At 44.9% G+C, this 17455-nt stretch overlaps 1 protein-coding gene across 1 annotated transcript in view; it reads right to left on the reverse strand.

Moving 5' to 3' along the window:
• MYO10 (myosin X) overlaps positions 1-17455 on the reverse strand; it is a 130103-nt gene that overhangs the window by 31232 nt on the left and 81416 nt on the right. The window contains exons 17-23 of the mRNA XM_032135328.2: positions 14429-14553; positions 14216-14330; positions 7838-7944; positions 6203-6436; positions 5821-5866; positions 4244-5119; positions 2747-2870 (exon numbers count right to left, since the gene is read on the reverse strand). Of these exons, the coding sequence (XP_031991219.1) occupies positions 2747-2870; positions 4244-5119; positions 5821-5866; positions 6203-6436; positions 7838-7944; positions 14216-14330; positions 14429-14553 (1627 nt within the window). The remainder of the gene's footprint in view (positions 1-2746; positions 2871-4243; positions 5120-5820; positions 5867-6202; positions 6437-7837; positions 7945-14215; positions 14331-14428; positions 14554-17455) is intronic.

Raw genomic sequence — 17455 nt, forward strand, 5'->3', positions numbered from 1 at the left:
TTAACTAAAGTTTTATTAGATATTAAATGATGCTGCATTTACACAATAGCTTTATTAAGAGATGCCAAAAACTCACCCACTTAACTTCTTTGACCCTGATTTTAATACTTTGAATGTGTCTTTACTTTTTTCCTACTCTTACTGGTTTTAATCCAGTAACTATATAATAAATCACTGCTGCCGGGCGTGATGTTTCACGCCTGTAATCCCAGCACTTTGGGAGGCCGAGGCAGGCGGATGGATCACGAAGGTCAAGAGATCGAGACCATCCTGGCCAACATGGCGAAACCCCGTCTCTACTCAAAATACAAAAATTAGGTGTGGTGGCGCGTGCCTGTAATCCCAGCTACTCAGGAGGCTGAGCCAGAAGAATGGCACGAACCCGGGAGGCAGCAGTTGTGGTGAGCCGAGATCGTGCCACTGCACTCCAGCCTGGGTGACAGGGCGAGACTCTGTCTCAAAAAAACAAAACAAAACAAAAATCAATGCCATACATTAAAAATAAGAGGAATATTGAAGAGAATTTTCAAATTAACTTTGGAATTAAAAATTGAGGAATGGGAATTATATAATAGTAAAAACAAGTTGATTTCTAACTGAGAAAATCTTAAGATGCTATGATTAAATACTTATTGGATCATTAGGTTCTGATTCGCAATGACATTTTTTCCTTTGTCAGGTGTTCCAGTGCTGGCTACATCACCCTCGATGTTTTTCATTCCAACAGTCCTACTAAAAGTCTCCCCTAAACCAAACCTTCTAGGGGTTTCATGAGCACTGTGGGGCTCCAAAGCTGAGGATGGCAGAACTCTGAAAGGCAAATGACTGACAGTCGTCACTAGACCCATGTTTTCTAAGAGGAGCAGGTGAAGCAAAAAAGGAATCCAGCAAACAAAGCCACAAGTGAAGAAAACAGAAAAAAAAAGTTGAAGACAACAAAAGAAAAGACATGGAAAAAAGGCGTAAAGAAGCTAATAGAAAAGAGAAGCACAGAAAGAAAGAAGGGAAAACGGAATAAAAGGGTTTTCATGGCTGGGCGCGGTGGCTCACTCCTGTAATCCCAGCACTTTGGGAGGCCAAGGCAGGCAGATCACAAGGTCAGGAATTCGAGACCAGCCTGGCTGACATGGTGAAACCCCGTCTCTACTAAAAATACAAAAATTAGCTGGGCATTGGCGTGTGCCTGTAATCCCAGCTACTCAGGAGGCTGAGGCAGGAGAATCACTTGAACCCGGGGGCAGAGGCTGCAGTGAGCCAAGACTGTGCCATTGCACTCCAGCCTGGGCAAGAGAGCAAGATCCTGTCTCAAAAAACAAAAAAGGTTTTCATGGTGGTGAAGACAAAAAAAAGAAAATGTAAATGTAAATGAAGAAAGACAGCAGTAAAAAGGAAAGTGAAGAAAAGGGAAGGAGAACACAAATTTAAAAATCAAAGATGGGATAAAGCAGGAAGAGGAGACCTGGGGAGGAAGATTCTCATATCCCTGCCCATCCCCACGTTCTTGACTCCCTCCCCTCTCCAGTCTAGGTCCATGCAAGAAACAGGATGGTCCCTTCTTTTTAACCATCCACGTAAAACTCCTGCCCAAAACTGGTGATGATTATGGTTTCTATTATCCCTGTCACTGAGTTACGAGTCACAGTCAAGAACAGGAACAAAGCATAAATACAAGGTCCCAATTAAATAATTAAATAATTTTCTGGCCAGGCATGGTGGCTCATGCCTGCAATTCCTGCACTTTGGGAGGCCAAGGTGGGAGGACTGCTTGAGGCCATGAGTTGGAGACCAGCCTGGGCAACGTAGTGAGATTCCATCTCTATAAAAAATTAGCCTGGCATGATGGTGTGCACCTGCAGTCCTAGCTTCTATGAAGGCTGCGGCAGGAAGATGGCTTGAACCTGAGTTCGAGGCTGCAGTGAGCCATGACCACACCACTGCCCTCTAGCTTGGGTAACAGAGCAAGACCCTGTCTTAAATAAATACCTAAATAAATAGATAAATAGTAAATAATTTTCCAAAAGGAGTATGCGTCAAGGCCCCTGAGTGTTAAGGTTCAGCAAAGTATATTCAAAGGTTAATAACAATCAAAGCATACAATGCAAATGCTCATCATGAAGTAGGCATGGTGAGCAGTTCAAGCGAGCAGTGGGCCTCAGTGAGATCTTCACTTTTCCCCATGTATAGCACATCCTTCTAGGCTCTCTAGTATCCCTGGCAGGAGAGAACATGCAGTTTATCATGAGAATGGGTCTTGACCAATTCCAGCAGCAGCAGCAACACACACATTGGTTTGTATGTCTGTATATGTGAGAGGGAGCAATGAGACTCAGAGAGGGAGACAGTGAAAGAGAAAGTGTGAGAGAGAGGGAGAGAAAATAGAAGAAGGATGAAGAAAGAGCTAAGAAAGGAAAACGAGACGGAGAGACAGAGGGGAGAAGGACTGATAATGCAGGCGGTGGTTGTAAATGCTTTGTCCTGCCACTCTGCACCAAACCAGGGGAGTCACGACTGTGTTCATGCTGGTAGGACCACATCACCCATGTCACACCAACATAACAAGGCGTCCCTTCATTCATCTAAGTGGCCCAACACCGAGGTAAGGGTAGGTAGAATGGCTTTCCCAGTCCCCATCCATCAGCCCAGATACAATAACACCTCCGCTATTTCCCACCGCCATCCATCAGCCCGGATAAAATAACACCTCGCTCTTCCCCTAACCCAGACTCCATGGCGGCTGCAGTCATACCTTTCATGTACAGAAAGCTGTGGAAATACGGCAGAGTGACACAGCTGTACACAGAGTCACGCCGGTACGAAAGCTCATCGTCTGTATCAAACCTGGAATCAAAGTCCTCTTCACTGTCTTCAAACTGGACCGAGAGAGAGAGAAGCCAATGTGAGGGAAAAGGCCGCAAAGCAAGCCACAAAGACACCCAGCATGTATTATCATTGAAAAAATACAAAAATACAGCTACTCGAGAGGCTGAGGCAGGAGAATCACTCAAACCCAGGAGGCAGCGACTGCACTGAGCAGAGATCGCGTCACTGCACTCCAGCCTGGGTGACAGAGTAAGACTCCGTCTCAAAAAAAAAAAGGAAAAAGAAAAAAAACAACTGACAAAGAAGCAATACGCCTGATTTACGGTAGCACACAAATAATTCAGAATTGAAAATACCAACTTTTAAGGTCAAATGGTCAGCTGAATTGATGCATGAAAGATAAGATATACTTGAATCCAAAGGCTATCTGCCCTAAAACTAACAATGCTTTTTAAGGCTATAATTTAAATCAAACCATGCAAGAGTTAATCCCCTCTGAATTACTATGTTAAATATATTTTCAAATCTTTGAAAGTCAAGAGAACATTCAATGCACGACCAAAGCGACAAAATAAAAGTAAACTACAGATAAATCCAGAAACTGGAAAGAGTACATTTAAGCCCTGCAGCTTCCTCCTTTACAGCCACTATAAGAAATAACATCGTGTGGTTGGATTGTGAAGTTAGTGCAAGGAAACTTTGCCAATTCACCCCTGGCAAGTCTTGTTCCAGTTTAGGGTGTGTCTTCATTTCCTAACGCAGCACGGCAGAGCTAAAAGTTCCATTCAAATTGTAAAAAATGGGAAGGAAGAAATAAAATAAAATAAACAAGAGTTCCATTTAAAAAGCCAGTTTTCGGCCGGGCATGGTGGCTCACGCCTGTAATCCCAGCACTTTGGGGGTCCGAGGCAGGCGGATCACCTGAGGTCAGGAGTTCCAGACCAGCCTGGCCAACATGGTAAAACCCCATCTCTACTAAAAATACAAAAATTAGACGGGTGTGCTGGCGGACATCTGTAATCCCAGCTATTCAGGAGGCTGAGGCAGCAGAATAGCTTGAACCCGGGAGGTGGGGACTGCAGTGACCCGAGATCCTGCCAATGTACTCCAGCCTGGGTGACATAGAAGACCCCACCTCAAAAACAACAACAATAAATAAATAAATAAATAGCCAGTTTTCTCAAGTCGTGGGCACAGTTCAACTCTGGGCTTTGTGCTAAAACTGAAACAGGCACATCAAAGTTCTACTTATGAATGCAACTGGCTTATGGAATAAGAAAAAGGTTAAAGATGATCTCTAAGACCACAACTCTGCAATCTTTGCACAGATATCCTATGGGTATCTTCATTCAACTTGAGGATGCAACAGGGGTGGGTGTGACCGGCCACCCATTTCACTGGGACATGCCAGGCAGGTACTCACCGAGGACTGCGCCCCCTCAGAGCTGAACCGGTAGGCACCCGAGCTGTTGTAGGTCCCCACAGAGCAGCGGTAGTCGGGGGACCACTGGCTGCCGTAGGAGTTGGAGAAGGTCACGCTGCTGCCGGAAGTGATGGCACCGTCCTCATAGTCATCCTGGTCGTAGTCGTAGTCGCCGTCTGGGGAGGGCAGGTCCCCAGCGTTTTGGGGCATGCAGTAGGTGGACTCGCCGCTTGAGGAGTTGTGTAGGCTCCCGGAGTCCTGCACTGATGGGGCGAGCAGCACCGTGCTGTCCGCGCTGGGGCTGGTGGGCACCACTGTGTCGTTCATGTACGGGTCCTCCTCCGAAGAGTCGTCGCTGGTCCGGATGCCACTCGTTCGCTGGTCTGAGTGGCCGTGCTCGCTGGGGTTGGGGGAGTCCTTGAAGGCGTCGTCGTCGGCTTCGAAGCCCTCGTCGACCTCCTCCTCTGGGTAGGGCTGGCTGAAGTTGAAGTTGGGCTTCTCCTCGCATGCGCTCTCAGCCAGCTCGCTGGAAAATTCGCTTCCCACCGACAGGGACCGCTCGATATTCCGGACACACTCGTCGATCTCGTCGAAATTGAGGGACTCGAGGAACTCCTGGGCCGCCCTGCACGCTTCCTCCTCCAGCCTGCGGAGCTCCTGGTCCCGCCGCTCCTGCAGCTTCTGCAGGGAAGCCTCGGTCAGCGACAGCTCCTGCTGCTCCTTCATGCGCTGCAGGTCCTCGATTTCTTTCTCCAGACGGAGGATCTCTTCCACCTGCTTGTTTTCCTTCTGTTTCTCCAGTTCACGGGTCAGTTCAGCTTCCTTCTGGCTCTTCTGCAAGGCTTCGAGTTCTTGCTGCTTCCTCGTTTCTTCTTCCTGGACAGAAGCAGAAGGGAGATTTCAGAAGGCTTCGGCACAAAAGTCCAAGCATAGCTCCCGCTTTGCAACCAGGATGAAATATGGTCATTATGAGTTGGACTGTGTCCCCATGAAGTCTATAGGTTGAAGTCCTAACCCCCAATACTGCAGAATGTGACTGCATTTGGAGATACGGCTTTTAAAGGGGTGATTAAGTTAAAATGAGTTCACTAGGGCGGGCCCTAATCCAAGATGACTGGTGTCCTTTTGGGAACAGGAGACTAGGTCACACAGAGAAAAAGGGCTGTGTGAGGACACACTGAGAGACGGCCACCTGCAAGCCAAGGGGAGGGGCCTCAGAAAACATCAAACTTAAGGATACCTTGATCTTGCAGTTCTGGCTTCCAGAGCTGGGAGAAAAATCAATTTCCACTGTTCAATCCACCGGTCTGTGGTATTTGGCTGTGGTGGGCCTAGCAAACTAACACGCTGGTTATACTGATTTAGAGAAATTATACCCTTGTGATGCACACTAAAACCTCAGCCATTCGCTACGCTTTACCCAATTGTAATGGGTCAGAAATTGCATCATAAACACATCCTCTTAAATTGTTCTTGCTGTTATCTTTCTACTTTAATGCAGTTTTGAATCCTAGAGTCCAAGCGTTAGAAGTGGGAAGCAGAAACACGAGAGGCTAAGTTGTCACTGCACTCATTACCTGCTGTGCGCGGAGCTCGGCTTCTCTTCGCTCTCTCTCTCTTTCTCTAAAAATAGTAAAGAAAAAGTGAAAATCAACAACAATAACCCTAGAACCACTTTTCAGAGAGATCTACCTTTTTCAAACAGCTTTGCCAAAGACAGAAAGCATGAAAGACAGAGCCCCTTCCTCTGGCCGTGGATTTATTCTGTATGAATAAAAATATTCATAGAACTGGGTCTTTAATGCTGCCAAGGAATTTTATATTCTAGCCACCAAGAGTTACTGTTTCAAATTGTAGGTTCTGGGGCATCTGCTGGGATTTCTGGCTGCACAGACAGATACCGAGCATAGCACTCAAAATGGATCCTTTTGTTTCATCCCAGCAAGAAAAGTACTGTACCTTTCTTCTTCCTCCCGTTTCTTCTTTTCTTCCTCTTCCTGTTTCTTCTTTTCTTCTTGCTCCCTTTTCTCTGCCAGCAATTGTCTGTAAACTCTACGAGCAATCTGACCTCTGAGTTGCTTCTGGAAAACTATGGCTGCCTTTTTCAGGTGCAAAAATCTCCTCCTCAGAAGGAATGCTCTGTAATTCTTCTGTATTATCACCACACAATAAAGGACCTTTCTGTATTGTTTTCTGAAAATGAAAGAAAACAACAGAATTGGCATTGAAGTAATGAGGCTTTGAGCTATTCAAATGAGCTCACATCAAGGCTACAAGACAAAAGAGGACTCGGTTTTAGAATGATAGTCTCATTATGGAAACTGGAGAGAACAAGGAGGTCCCTTTGGTCAAAATAAAACAGAGGAAAAACAAAGAAATAATAACAAACAAAACTAAAGTAAGAAGCCTATCACTATCTTGGCTAAATAAACACATAACCCCTCATGTTGGCTTTAAGTAGTCTTGGCAGAAAGTTGGGTAAATAGTTCCCAAAGAGATCTGATATATTCTCCTGTTCATATGAAAAAAATCATCACAGCAGGACAGCTTTGTACTTCAGAAAATGTAACACGTAGCGTTTCTGGGGCATAGTGGAGGGAACTAAAATGCACATGAAGAGAAGTTGCCTCAGGCCAGGTGCGGTGGCTCACGCCTGTAATCCCAGCACTTTGCGAGGCTGAGGCAGGCAGATGGATCACGAAGGTCAAGAGATCGAGACCATCCTGGCCAACATGGTGAAACCCCGTCTCTACTAAAAATACAAAAATTAGCCGGGCGTGGTGGCACGCGCCTATAGTCCCAGCTACTTGGGAGGCTGAGGCAGGAGAATCACTTGAACTTGGGAGGCGGAGGTTGCAGTGGGCCGAGATCGCGCCATTGCACTCCAGCCAGATGACCGAGCGAGACTCTGTCTCAAAAAAAAAAAAAAAAAAGAAGTCGCCTCATTCCTCAAACAGCTGGAGGATGGGTCTCTATAGACAAAATGGTAACACCAAGGTGAACAGCCAGGCCGCTGTGGCTTCACGAACTGATGCAGAGGAAGTAGGTAAACAATTTAAGTATCAGTAGAAGGCTGGACACGGTGGCTCACACCTGTAATCCCAGCACTTTGTCAGCCGGGAGGATCCCATGAGCCCAGGAGTTTGAGACCCTCCTTGGAAACATGAAGTGACCCATCTCTAAACAAAATTTTTTTTTAAATTAGCCAGGCATGGTGTGGTGTGTGTCTGTAGTCCCAACTACTTGGGAGTCTGAGGTGGGAAAATTGCTTGAGCCCAGGAGGTCAAGGCTGCAATGAGCCACGATCGTGCCACCACACTCTAGCCTCAGAGACAGAGTGAGACTCTGTCTCAAATAAATAAATAGATCTCAGTAGAGTTCCCTGATGTCACTGTTCTTTCTACCTGAGATGTCAAAAAGTGCAGAGCTCCCTTTCCTACCTGCTGCCACTCCCGAGTGCAGTGGCTGCTTACGAGGCCTGACCTGAGGCTCCCCTCAATTTGAAAACCTCAGGCCACTCCACTGGAACACACTGGGAAGGAAGAACCCCCTCATGGAGCTTACTGCCTTCTCTCCTCAGCGTGGGGTTCTTACCGTGCCAAGAAGCCCAAGACATGGGCCCGAATCACCATGGCTGCGTGGGTTACTTCCTCTTCCCTCCGCTTCTCCAGTTTCTGTTCCAAGGATTCTCGAAGAAAGACCTGCTCAGGAGGGGGTCACATGTCAGAAGCAAAGAACATGGCCAGCAGAAGGAAGGCATTTCTGAGTCAAATATATCTTCGGTAGTTAAGGCTTTTTTCTCTAAGTTTGATCCACCACATGGCCATGCTTTCTAGAATAGTGCTTTTTAAAGGTTCCACCTGTCATGGGCTAAAACAGTTGCAAAATCCAATAAAGATATATTACAAGGAAAAACAAAAATGCTGCATAAAAATACAAGTCCTTTTTATGGTTATTGTTACTAAATTCAACAGGCATAAGATGACTACCAAATTGCTATCTAAGCTTCTCAACACTTAACACATCATGGGCTGGGACGAATAGTTCATGGACCAGCATTGGTCACTACACTGAGTCTACATAATATGATTCAGAGACGCAGAAAGCGGAGGAAGGAAAGGATGAAGGAAGGGAAGCCAAGAAATTTCTAAAACGTTATTTTGCCTTTATGTGGAAATCCTCTCTGTGTGCCTGCTCTGTGATTACAATCAGAGTATCTTGGCTTCAGAAACTTAAATGCACTCAAAATATTGACGTTAAGAACATAATTCTGAAAACTGAGTTTAAAATGAGAACTGAATTATTTCAGCTGCATCTCAGTTTGACTATCACAAGCACAGCAGTACCAGGACTAAATAAATTGTAGCTGTTTGCTTGCCTATTTCTGAGAATGGGCACTTCCATCCTCTGCTTATCAAATAAGTGTGTCAGGTAATTGGCACTTTGTATCAGAATTCCTAGTTTTTGAAAAGGTATGATAATACCAGGACCTTCTCTTGATAAAGTAGCTTTTAATTTTGCCATTTCAGATTTAATACATGCATAAGAAATTTTGAATGATTCCCTATAACAACCAGTATCAAACATTTTCATGCTTTTTTATTAACAGTCCACACAGATGCACTTTGGTGTCTCCACAGTTTTTTACTTTATGCTTCCATGAGTCATTCTGGCCTAAAATGGTGCATCATGTTCTCCCAATGGCACATCTTTCCAGGTTCTCTGCTCTGTGTCCTCCATGACATTTGGGCAAAAAAGCAAATAAAGAGTCCTACCACCTTATGACTCACAGCCGTACCTATTCCTGCTCTGGGTAAAACTCCATCACAAATCATTCTCCTAGGAAAGCTCTCCATACAATCCTCTCCTTATAATACAATTAATATATTCTGTTGGCCGGGCGCAGTGGCTCATGACAGTAATCCCAGCACTTTGGGAGGCTGAGGCAGGTGGATCACCTGAGGTCAGGAGTTGGAGACCAGCCTGGCCAACACAGGGAAACCCTGCCTTTACTAAAAATACAAAAAATTAGCCACGCATGGTAGGGGTGCCTGTAATCCCAGATACTTGGGAGGCTGAGGCAGAAGAATTGCTTGAACCTGGGAGGCGGAGGTTGCAGTGAGCCAAGATCATGCTGCTGCACTCCAGCCTGGGCAACAGAGTGAGATTCTGTCTCAAAGCAACATATGTACATATATATACACACACGTATATATACACGTATATACACACACACATACATATATACACATTCATATATATACATACTCATATATACACATATATACTCATATATACTTATACATACTCATATATATGAGAATATATATATATATATATTCTGTTGCTGCAGAAGCTACAAGTGTAAAGTTTGTTGGATGTGATCATCATTAAAAGATGTTCAGAAATACAGAATTCCCTGTACATATCAAAACCATGTAGCAAAAGCAGTTTTCATCAAGACTGGACTTTAAGGAAGTATTTCAACTTCTCTTTGAGATTTTTGTTTGGTATTACATATCCTACTCTAATGCTTTTGCTCTTATGAGTGCTTAAAAGGAAAAGTAATAGCCAAACCTTGGGGAAGGGGGTGGTGGTGACGAAAGAGACAAAAGTGTCAACTCTCATGAGCGACACAGCGATGACGTGAACAAGTGGAAACCTTTGTGAAGGAACAAAGGTCTTCTCCACCATTGGAAGTCAAAAGAATGTCTTGGTTAGAATCAGAATCAGACAAATACTTGCTTTAGTTTTCAGTCCATTAAAAAGACAGCTCTCAAAACAAATAAATAAATATGTTTTTAAAAAGTATTCTCCCACATCTTTATTTACATTCTCCTTCACCAACCTAAAGGGCAAACAAATAGAGAAAATGCTTTTAGGGACCTGTCAGTTTCCTTAAGAACATGAACCCTGAATTAGACAATGACAGAAGGAAAGTGATAGGTTTGGCTGTGTCCCCACTCAAATCTCATCTTGAATTGTAGCTCCCATAATTCCCATGTGTCATGGGAGGGACCTGGTGGGAGGTAATTGGATCATGGGGGCGGGTCTTTCCCATGCTGTTCTCGTGGTAGTGAATAAGTCTCATGAGATCTGATGGTTTTAAAAAGGGGAGTTGCCCTGCACACGCTTTCTTGCCTGCTGCCATGTAGGACGTGTCTTTACTCTACCTTCATCTTCTGCCATGATCATGAGGCCTCCCCAGCCACGTGTAACTGTGAGTCCATTAAATCTCTTTCTTTTATAAATTACCCAGTCTCGGGTATGTCTTTATTAGCAGTGTGAGAACACACTAATACAGAAAGTGTTTCTGTGAGCCCTTATATCACTTTGCCATGTTCCCAGGACTCAGCCAAGACCAAGTTGGCACAACCTAGTGACTGGGAATGTGGCATCAAAGCAGGCACCAAAGCAGTTGAGCAAAGAGTGGTGCCCACTCAGGCGGTGCTTGGCTGAACTTGACTCCATATCCAACAGGAAGCATTTCACGTGGTTCTTTTTCACCTTTATCTTCTTAGGTAGCTTAAGATCCTGTGGGTTATTCTAGTACACTGTCTTTATAAAAATACCTCCCGCATGCTTCATTGCCATAGAACTGAGGAAGAAAAGTCTGACACTGAAGTCCAGAGGGTCAGAAAAGTGAAAGTCTTGAGTCTTGAGGAATCCTTGAGGCAGTGGGAAAAGCCAAAACCAGGAAGGAGAGGGACCAGCTGCCCACCTCAGTCACCGTAAACACAGCTGGTCAGCAGGGAAATACGCTGCGATCTCCTCCCCGTGGGCTGTGCCATGAAGCATCCGACAGACCGCCTCAATTCCTAGTAATGCTTCCCCAGTCCTCTAGGTAAGAATGCTTGCCTTACAAGAACAAATATGTTTTAGATAAGCCAGCCAGTTCAGACGTGGGGCCATGTCTAATTCGCTGCCTTCAACACTGGCCACACTTGCCTGTTGCGTATGGCAGACATTCCTTTACCAGAAGACCAGAAGTTCATTAGAGGTTTGAGGCTTTAAACAAGAAAGACCTTCTGGCCGCAACACACCAAAACACCTGCTATCCAACATGTAAATCAAACACTGGTCAAGATCAAAGCTATCAAGAAGGCACAATTCAAATGCTTTGATGTTTGCACTTACTTCCTAACATGTCTGTGGAAAAATAAACTTCCATCCAACTTCTACTCCCAACTTTTCACCAATTAAAACTGAACCCCTCTTTAAAAACTACTTCTTGAATACTTCCTTGATCATTTCAATCCATAGAGATCTCTCCCCTGAAGAAGCTGTTTCCTTACTCCTTTAAAAGGATTGTACTGCATGATTTAATTCATCCACTGTGTGTGAATATCTTATCTTCCAACATAGTAAAATGAGGACAACGCCCATGTCTCTGTGTCCCCTATGCTACACTACGTCCCAAGCCTGCCTTGGGCCTGATTTCCATAATGTAAATTCTAAGTGAAGTTGGATTAGTACGTGGAGCCCAGAAAAGACTGTTAATGGCTAGCGTGAGTTTTACAGATCTCTAATGTTACTCCACCGTAGAAGGCAGTGAGGCGACTCGTTTATAGAGAAAGCAATTTCTTTTTGTTTTTCAGACAAGGTCTCACTCTGTTGCCCAGGCTGGAGTGCAGTGGCATGATCAGGGCTCACTGCAGTCTTGACCTCCTGGGTTCGAGCAATCCTCCCACTCTAGCCACGCGAGTAGCTGGGACTACAGGCACATGCCACTACGTGTGGCTAATTTTTCTGAATTTCAGTAGAGAAAAGGTCTCACTATGTTTTCCAGGCTGGTCTCAGACTCCTGGGCTCAAGTGATCCTTCTGCCTCAGCCTCCCAAAGTGCTGGAATTACAAATGTGAGCCACTGTGCCTGGCCTGCAATTTCTTTTTGATTAAACAAAATCAGAGCAGATTATATTGCACTGCCAAGAGCTCCACTTGAGCCATTTTCTTCAGAAAGTTTTCCTAAGTAAATAAATGTATGACATCCTGTGTCACCTCTTACAGTTTTTCAGCACCTCGTAGACACTGATTAAGCTCAGCACTGTGTAGAATAAACAATCAGCTCTACACGCTCTACTGGGTGATCGTAGAGAAGCCAACAGCAAGACAACAGGACAGCAATATGAAGTCTACATCAGGGCTAAGAAGAGGATGACCTGGGACAACAGAGGAGGGGGCTTACCCCAGCTGCAGGGTGCACTGAGGAATGTCAAAAAACGAGTCCTTTCAAAGTCTACATCTAAGCCAAGACCTAAAGATGAGTTGGCTACAGGAGTGGAGAGTTAGCTTCCAGGAAGAGAGACCTATCACCTGCGGGGGGCACACCCTCAGGTGGCCTCCAGTGGATTACAACCCTCTTTAATCTTCCCAAGTGGGGGTGCAATCTGGGACTTGCTTCTAGCCATTAGACTGCAGCAAAGGTGATGGGATGTCACTTCCGTGAGAACATTACATCATGTAACAATCCGTCCTACGCTGGAGCATGGGGTTATCCTGCTAGCCTGAAAGAAGTGAGCTGCCAGGTGGTGAGGGGGCCATGTGTCAAGGAACTTCAGGGGCTTCTAGGAGCTGCGAGTGGTTCCCAGCCAACAACGAGAAAGAAAACAGGGACTTCAGTCCTGCAGAAACAGAGGGAAATAAATTTTGCCAATGACCAAGTGAGCCTGGAAGATACCCTGAGGTCCAGAAAGGAACAAAGCCCCAAGATACAAGGACTGCAGGCTTGGGGGACCCTGATCAGAGGACCCAGCTCAGCAGTGCCCCAGTTCTGACCCTTAGATACTATGAGATTATCAATGTGTGTTGTTAAAGCCACGAAGTTTGCAGTAATGTATTACAGAGCAATAGCTAGCTCATGTGATTATCTCTGCATGTCATCTCTACCCTATTTTGTGTTTATATCTTAAATCCCTCACCAGTAAAACATTCCCCTAGAGCAGGGAGGTAGGTCCATCATGACTTTCCCTTGCTGAGTGGCCAGGAGGTGAAGCCTAAGTACCTGTCATCAATCTCACATTGGTCAAACTGCAAGACATATGTCTTTCTCTCCCCACGCTTTCTCCCTCTTTCCTTTCCTCTTTTTTATAAACCAAAGAAACTCCTAGATTAAAAACAGCACATTATGAGTGGAAGCTTTAAAATACTTCTCTGACATTGCACTGCTGTGTGTAAGGGCAGAAGGAGCAGGAATGAGGATTCATTCTTTGAGGACACATGCGTCCTCAGCTGCCTGCATTTCTGTGTCGAGTGACATTGCTGTCTTTCCCACGTGACAAGTCACTGGAGGTGGGTGGGGAATGAGAGTGGAAGCCAAATGTGGTTCTTGGCAGCTCCCTGATCCAGAAAGAAGTCATACAACAAATTTCATGACTGATTTTTTCTGTTCAGGCCCGACTGCCCATACTCCGCTCCTATCTGGAAAAGGGGGTTAAGCAGCCTCTGCCCCAACAGCATCTTCAAAAGTAGATTTTCCTTTTTGCTTTCTGGACTGAGTTTTTGACAACCGGAAGGATTTCAGACCCGCTACTGATCTCTCGCTCAGTCACTGCTCTGGTTGCAGGGATAAAAAAGCCAGTATTTGAATTAGAGAAACTTAGAAGGGTCTGGGGTATCGCTTCTTAGACACTGGGGGCTGCCTCATACTTCCAAAGCACTGTTACTCGTCTGCCAACATTTGTTGACTGCCCAAACAAATACCCACACACAAACAATTAGGATGAGATGTTTCAATGTGTTCACTAATGAAACAGAGTCCCTGACAAGTCAAGGACTTCACTTCAAATAAAATAGTAACTGTTTGGGAGACAAAAGGTTATGGTACGCGTGGCAACAGGAGTGTCTTCCCAATGTGAAAGAACGATTGTATAGCAGGGTCATAGAGCCCTAAACCCTGTGAGCATCACCCCGTGAGCATCACCCTGAGATCTGTCGGGGATTCGGTGGGAGCTGCTCTTTCTCTGCATCGTACCTTGGTCTTCCCCAGCTGCCACTCGCTGTTGGAGGCATCATAGAGCTGCAGCAGGCTCGTGCACTTCCCTCGGACGTCCTCGGGCAGAGCCAGATTCCTCATCAGCACTTTATATCTGCAACGTAAAGACACACAGGGTCACCTTCTGCGATGGTTCCCTGTTTTCTCCAAGCCCTTTGATAACAAAGAGAATCCAATTCAGCTCCCTCTTGCCTTTTGTAAAAGTCCTGAAAGGGTCTTCGGACCGCATACCCAGCTTTGCGGATTCTCACAGTCTCCAGCATCCCTGAGTACCGCAGCTGGTTCAGCACAACCGCCTGATCAAACTGGTCTGGCATCTAAACCATGCAAAAAAAGATGGGATACCATTAGAAAAAATGGCATTCGATAAGGGAGACTTACTAAAGCCACCTCCATCATTGGTTTACCCCTGCTTCAAAACACATACAAGAGTCTCGAACCTACACAGAAATACAGACTAGCACAGGAACCCCAGTGGAACCATCACCTCGCTTTAACCACTATCAACCCCTGCCAATCCTGCCCCATCCACAAGCTACTTCCTCCCTCCCCTTATGTTTAAGAAAATCCCAGCCGGGCACGGTGGCTCAAGCCTGTAATCCCAGTACTTTGGGAGGCCGGGGCGGGTGGATCACGAGGTCAGGAGTTTGAGACCAGCCTGGCCAATATGATGAAACCCCATCTCTACTAAAAATACAAAAATTAGCCAGGTGTGGTGGCGCGCGCCTGTAGTCCCAGCTACTCAGGAGGCTGAGGCAGGAGAATGGCATGAACCCAGGAGGCGGAGGTTGCAGTGATGGCGCCACTGCACTACGGCCTGGTGACAGAGCTGTCTCAAAAAACAAAAAGAAAAAAAAAAGAAAATCCCAAATATCGCATCATCTCATTTGCAAAGATTCTACTATATGTCATGTGTTAATATAACACTATTATCATATCTTAAAAGATATCAATAATTCCTTTATATTAATATGCATGTTCACATTTCTGGCTGTATCACAAATACCATAAATGTATCACCACTTTAAAATCTATTTTTTCCCCAAAGAATTTAAAGTGTCATACAAATGTCACTTTTACTTTTTAAATTTGAATTTAAAGTCATTTTTCACCTAAGAACACAGTGACTTGGTGATAGGTAGATACCCACACTGCGACAGGTGAGGTGGGGGTGGGGGTGGAGAAGGGGAGGCGACCATGCTAGCTGGTGTAGAAGAGGTGAAAAAGAGTTTGACTTTGCTCAAATTCTAGTCAAATACTTATTTATTGAGAGTTCCATACTCTGATCACTAAATAAGCCTGAGAACATACAAATTAAAGACAGAGGAAATCAGAACTAAGACTTAATGTTCTGAAATGTGTTCTCTTATTTGTTCAGCTGCCAAACAAACTGGCACTGGGGCCAGGACAATAGGTTTTCAGGGGAAAGCAAAAAAGTGGGCCATTTAGGAACTCTGGGGACAGTGGTTTGTTTTTTTAGTCCACCCACCCAAGTTCCCTTTAATTAAGCTGCATGTTGTTATCCCACACAACTGTGAATACAATGACAAAAAAATAGTGCCATAGGACCTAACTGTTAAAAAAATACAAGAATGCAAAGTGGCTTAATTTGTGACCCTTAAAAATGCAGTCATTAACACAAAATCAGGCATAAAGCCATGTTATTCTGCAAGCTTTCAAAATTGGCAAAAAAATAAATTTAAAGAATGCTTTGCAACTGTCCTTCACAGCTTTTGATGGAATAGCTGCCATCAGCCCTAGTGGGCTGACTTCTCTCATATTTAATTTCTTCTACAAACACTGTGGTCAAATTGTCTTTACTTAGCAGTATTCCAACCAAGTGCAGCCAGCAAATTAGTGCAAACATCCAAAGAACTGTGGTTCTCTGTTTTTAGTCTTGATTAAATTATCCTCAGAAAAGTAAGAAAAGCATAAAAATATGAAAACAAAATTAGCCTTGGTGACTCTTATGCCGTATCTCTGGATTTAAAAATGCGGGTTGGGGGGTGGGTGACTGTTCTGAAGGCATTTGGTTACAACGCTTCTGTGAGATTTATTTGGGAATATAATCTAAGCAGCATTAATCTACAAAGACTAGTATAGAGCAAATATAAAAGGAACATTGAATAAAGTATCAGACTTACTCAACTTTGTTAAATTTATACTACCAGAGAAGCCTTCTAAATTTAATATTTAATCACTTGATGCTCAAAGACTTTCCATCCAAAATATCTCTCTCTCTCAGGCTTTCACTGTTCCTGATCCCCTCTTTTCTCCCAGTCTCTATAGAACAAAGTCTGTACAAGTCCCCAGTCTGGTGCTCGAGTTATTAAAACTAAAGATATTACACCAAAAGGGCCTCCCCATCCAAAAAGTTCAGCCACACTCACCATTTTCCTGTCTCTCCGAGGGGCATTTCACCTTCAGTTTGGCTCTTGGGCCAAAATTCATATGGAAAACAACAGCCACACTGACCTTTTCCCCACAGCTAAAGACATGGAACAATAATGAACACCATTCCTGTGCTTTAAAAAGTGCCCGGTCGCCATGACAACCCCTTCCATTCTCGGGCTAATTAGGGTGGTGTGGTTGTAGGATCTGACACAGGCCGGGGAGGGCGGGGAGGGAGCGAGGAGCGGCCATGAGTTCCAGGCTCCCATTGCAATTGTGTCTCTGCCCCTTCCCAGTAACTTCACCAGGGGAGGGGGATCTATAGGCTGATTGTCGCCCCAGGCAACCCACCCTGCGATCACGAGGGGGGTAGATCTGGATTTCCATTGGTGGTTCTCTTTTCGGCTGCAATTTCCTTTTCTGGTGAATTCAGTGTTCAAAGATGACACAGCTGGAGGCTGGACAAGGCACAACTTAAAGGCATTTCGCCTTTCAAAACTCCGCTACTGCGCTGCCTCCACTGGTAACTAGTTTTCCAGAACCTGAGCTCACTCCAACAAAGACTGCCTGCAGTGTACCGACAAGGAAGTCTTGATGGAGACAAATAGGTTGGAGTTTGGAAGAAACAGCCTCTAACCCAGGGCAATTACAGTCACTTGATCCGTTTACTGAATATTTACTGAACACCTACTATGTGCAAGGTTTTGTAATTCATGATCAGGGAAGATTTTTTTCAAAAAGGTGGAAGCTGTGTTTTGCTTCCAAGGACCCTGCAATTTAGGAGGGTGGACAGGTACATCAGTACTTAGATAGCGGAAAGCCTAATAT

Source organism: Hylobates moloch, unplaced genomic scaffold (assembly GCF_009828535.3).
Source record: "Hylobates moloch isolate HMO894 unplaced genomic scaffold, HMol_V3 SCAFFOLD_17, whole genome shotgun sequence".
Classification (NCBI taxonomy): domain Eukaryota; kingdom Metazoa; phylum Chordata; class Mammalia; order Primates; family Hylobatidae; genus Hylobates; species Hylobates moloch.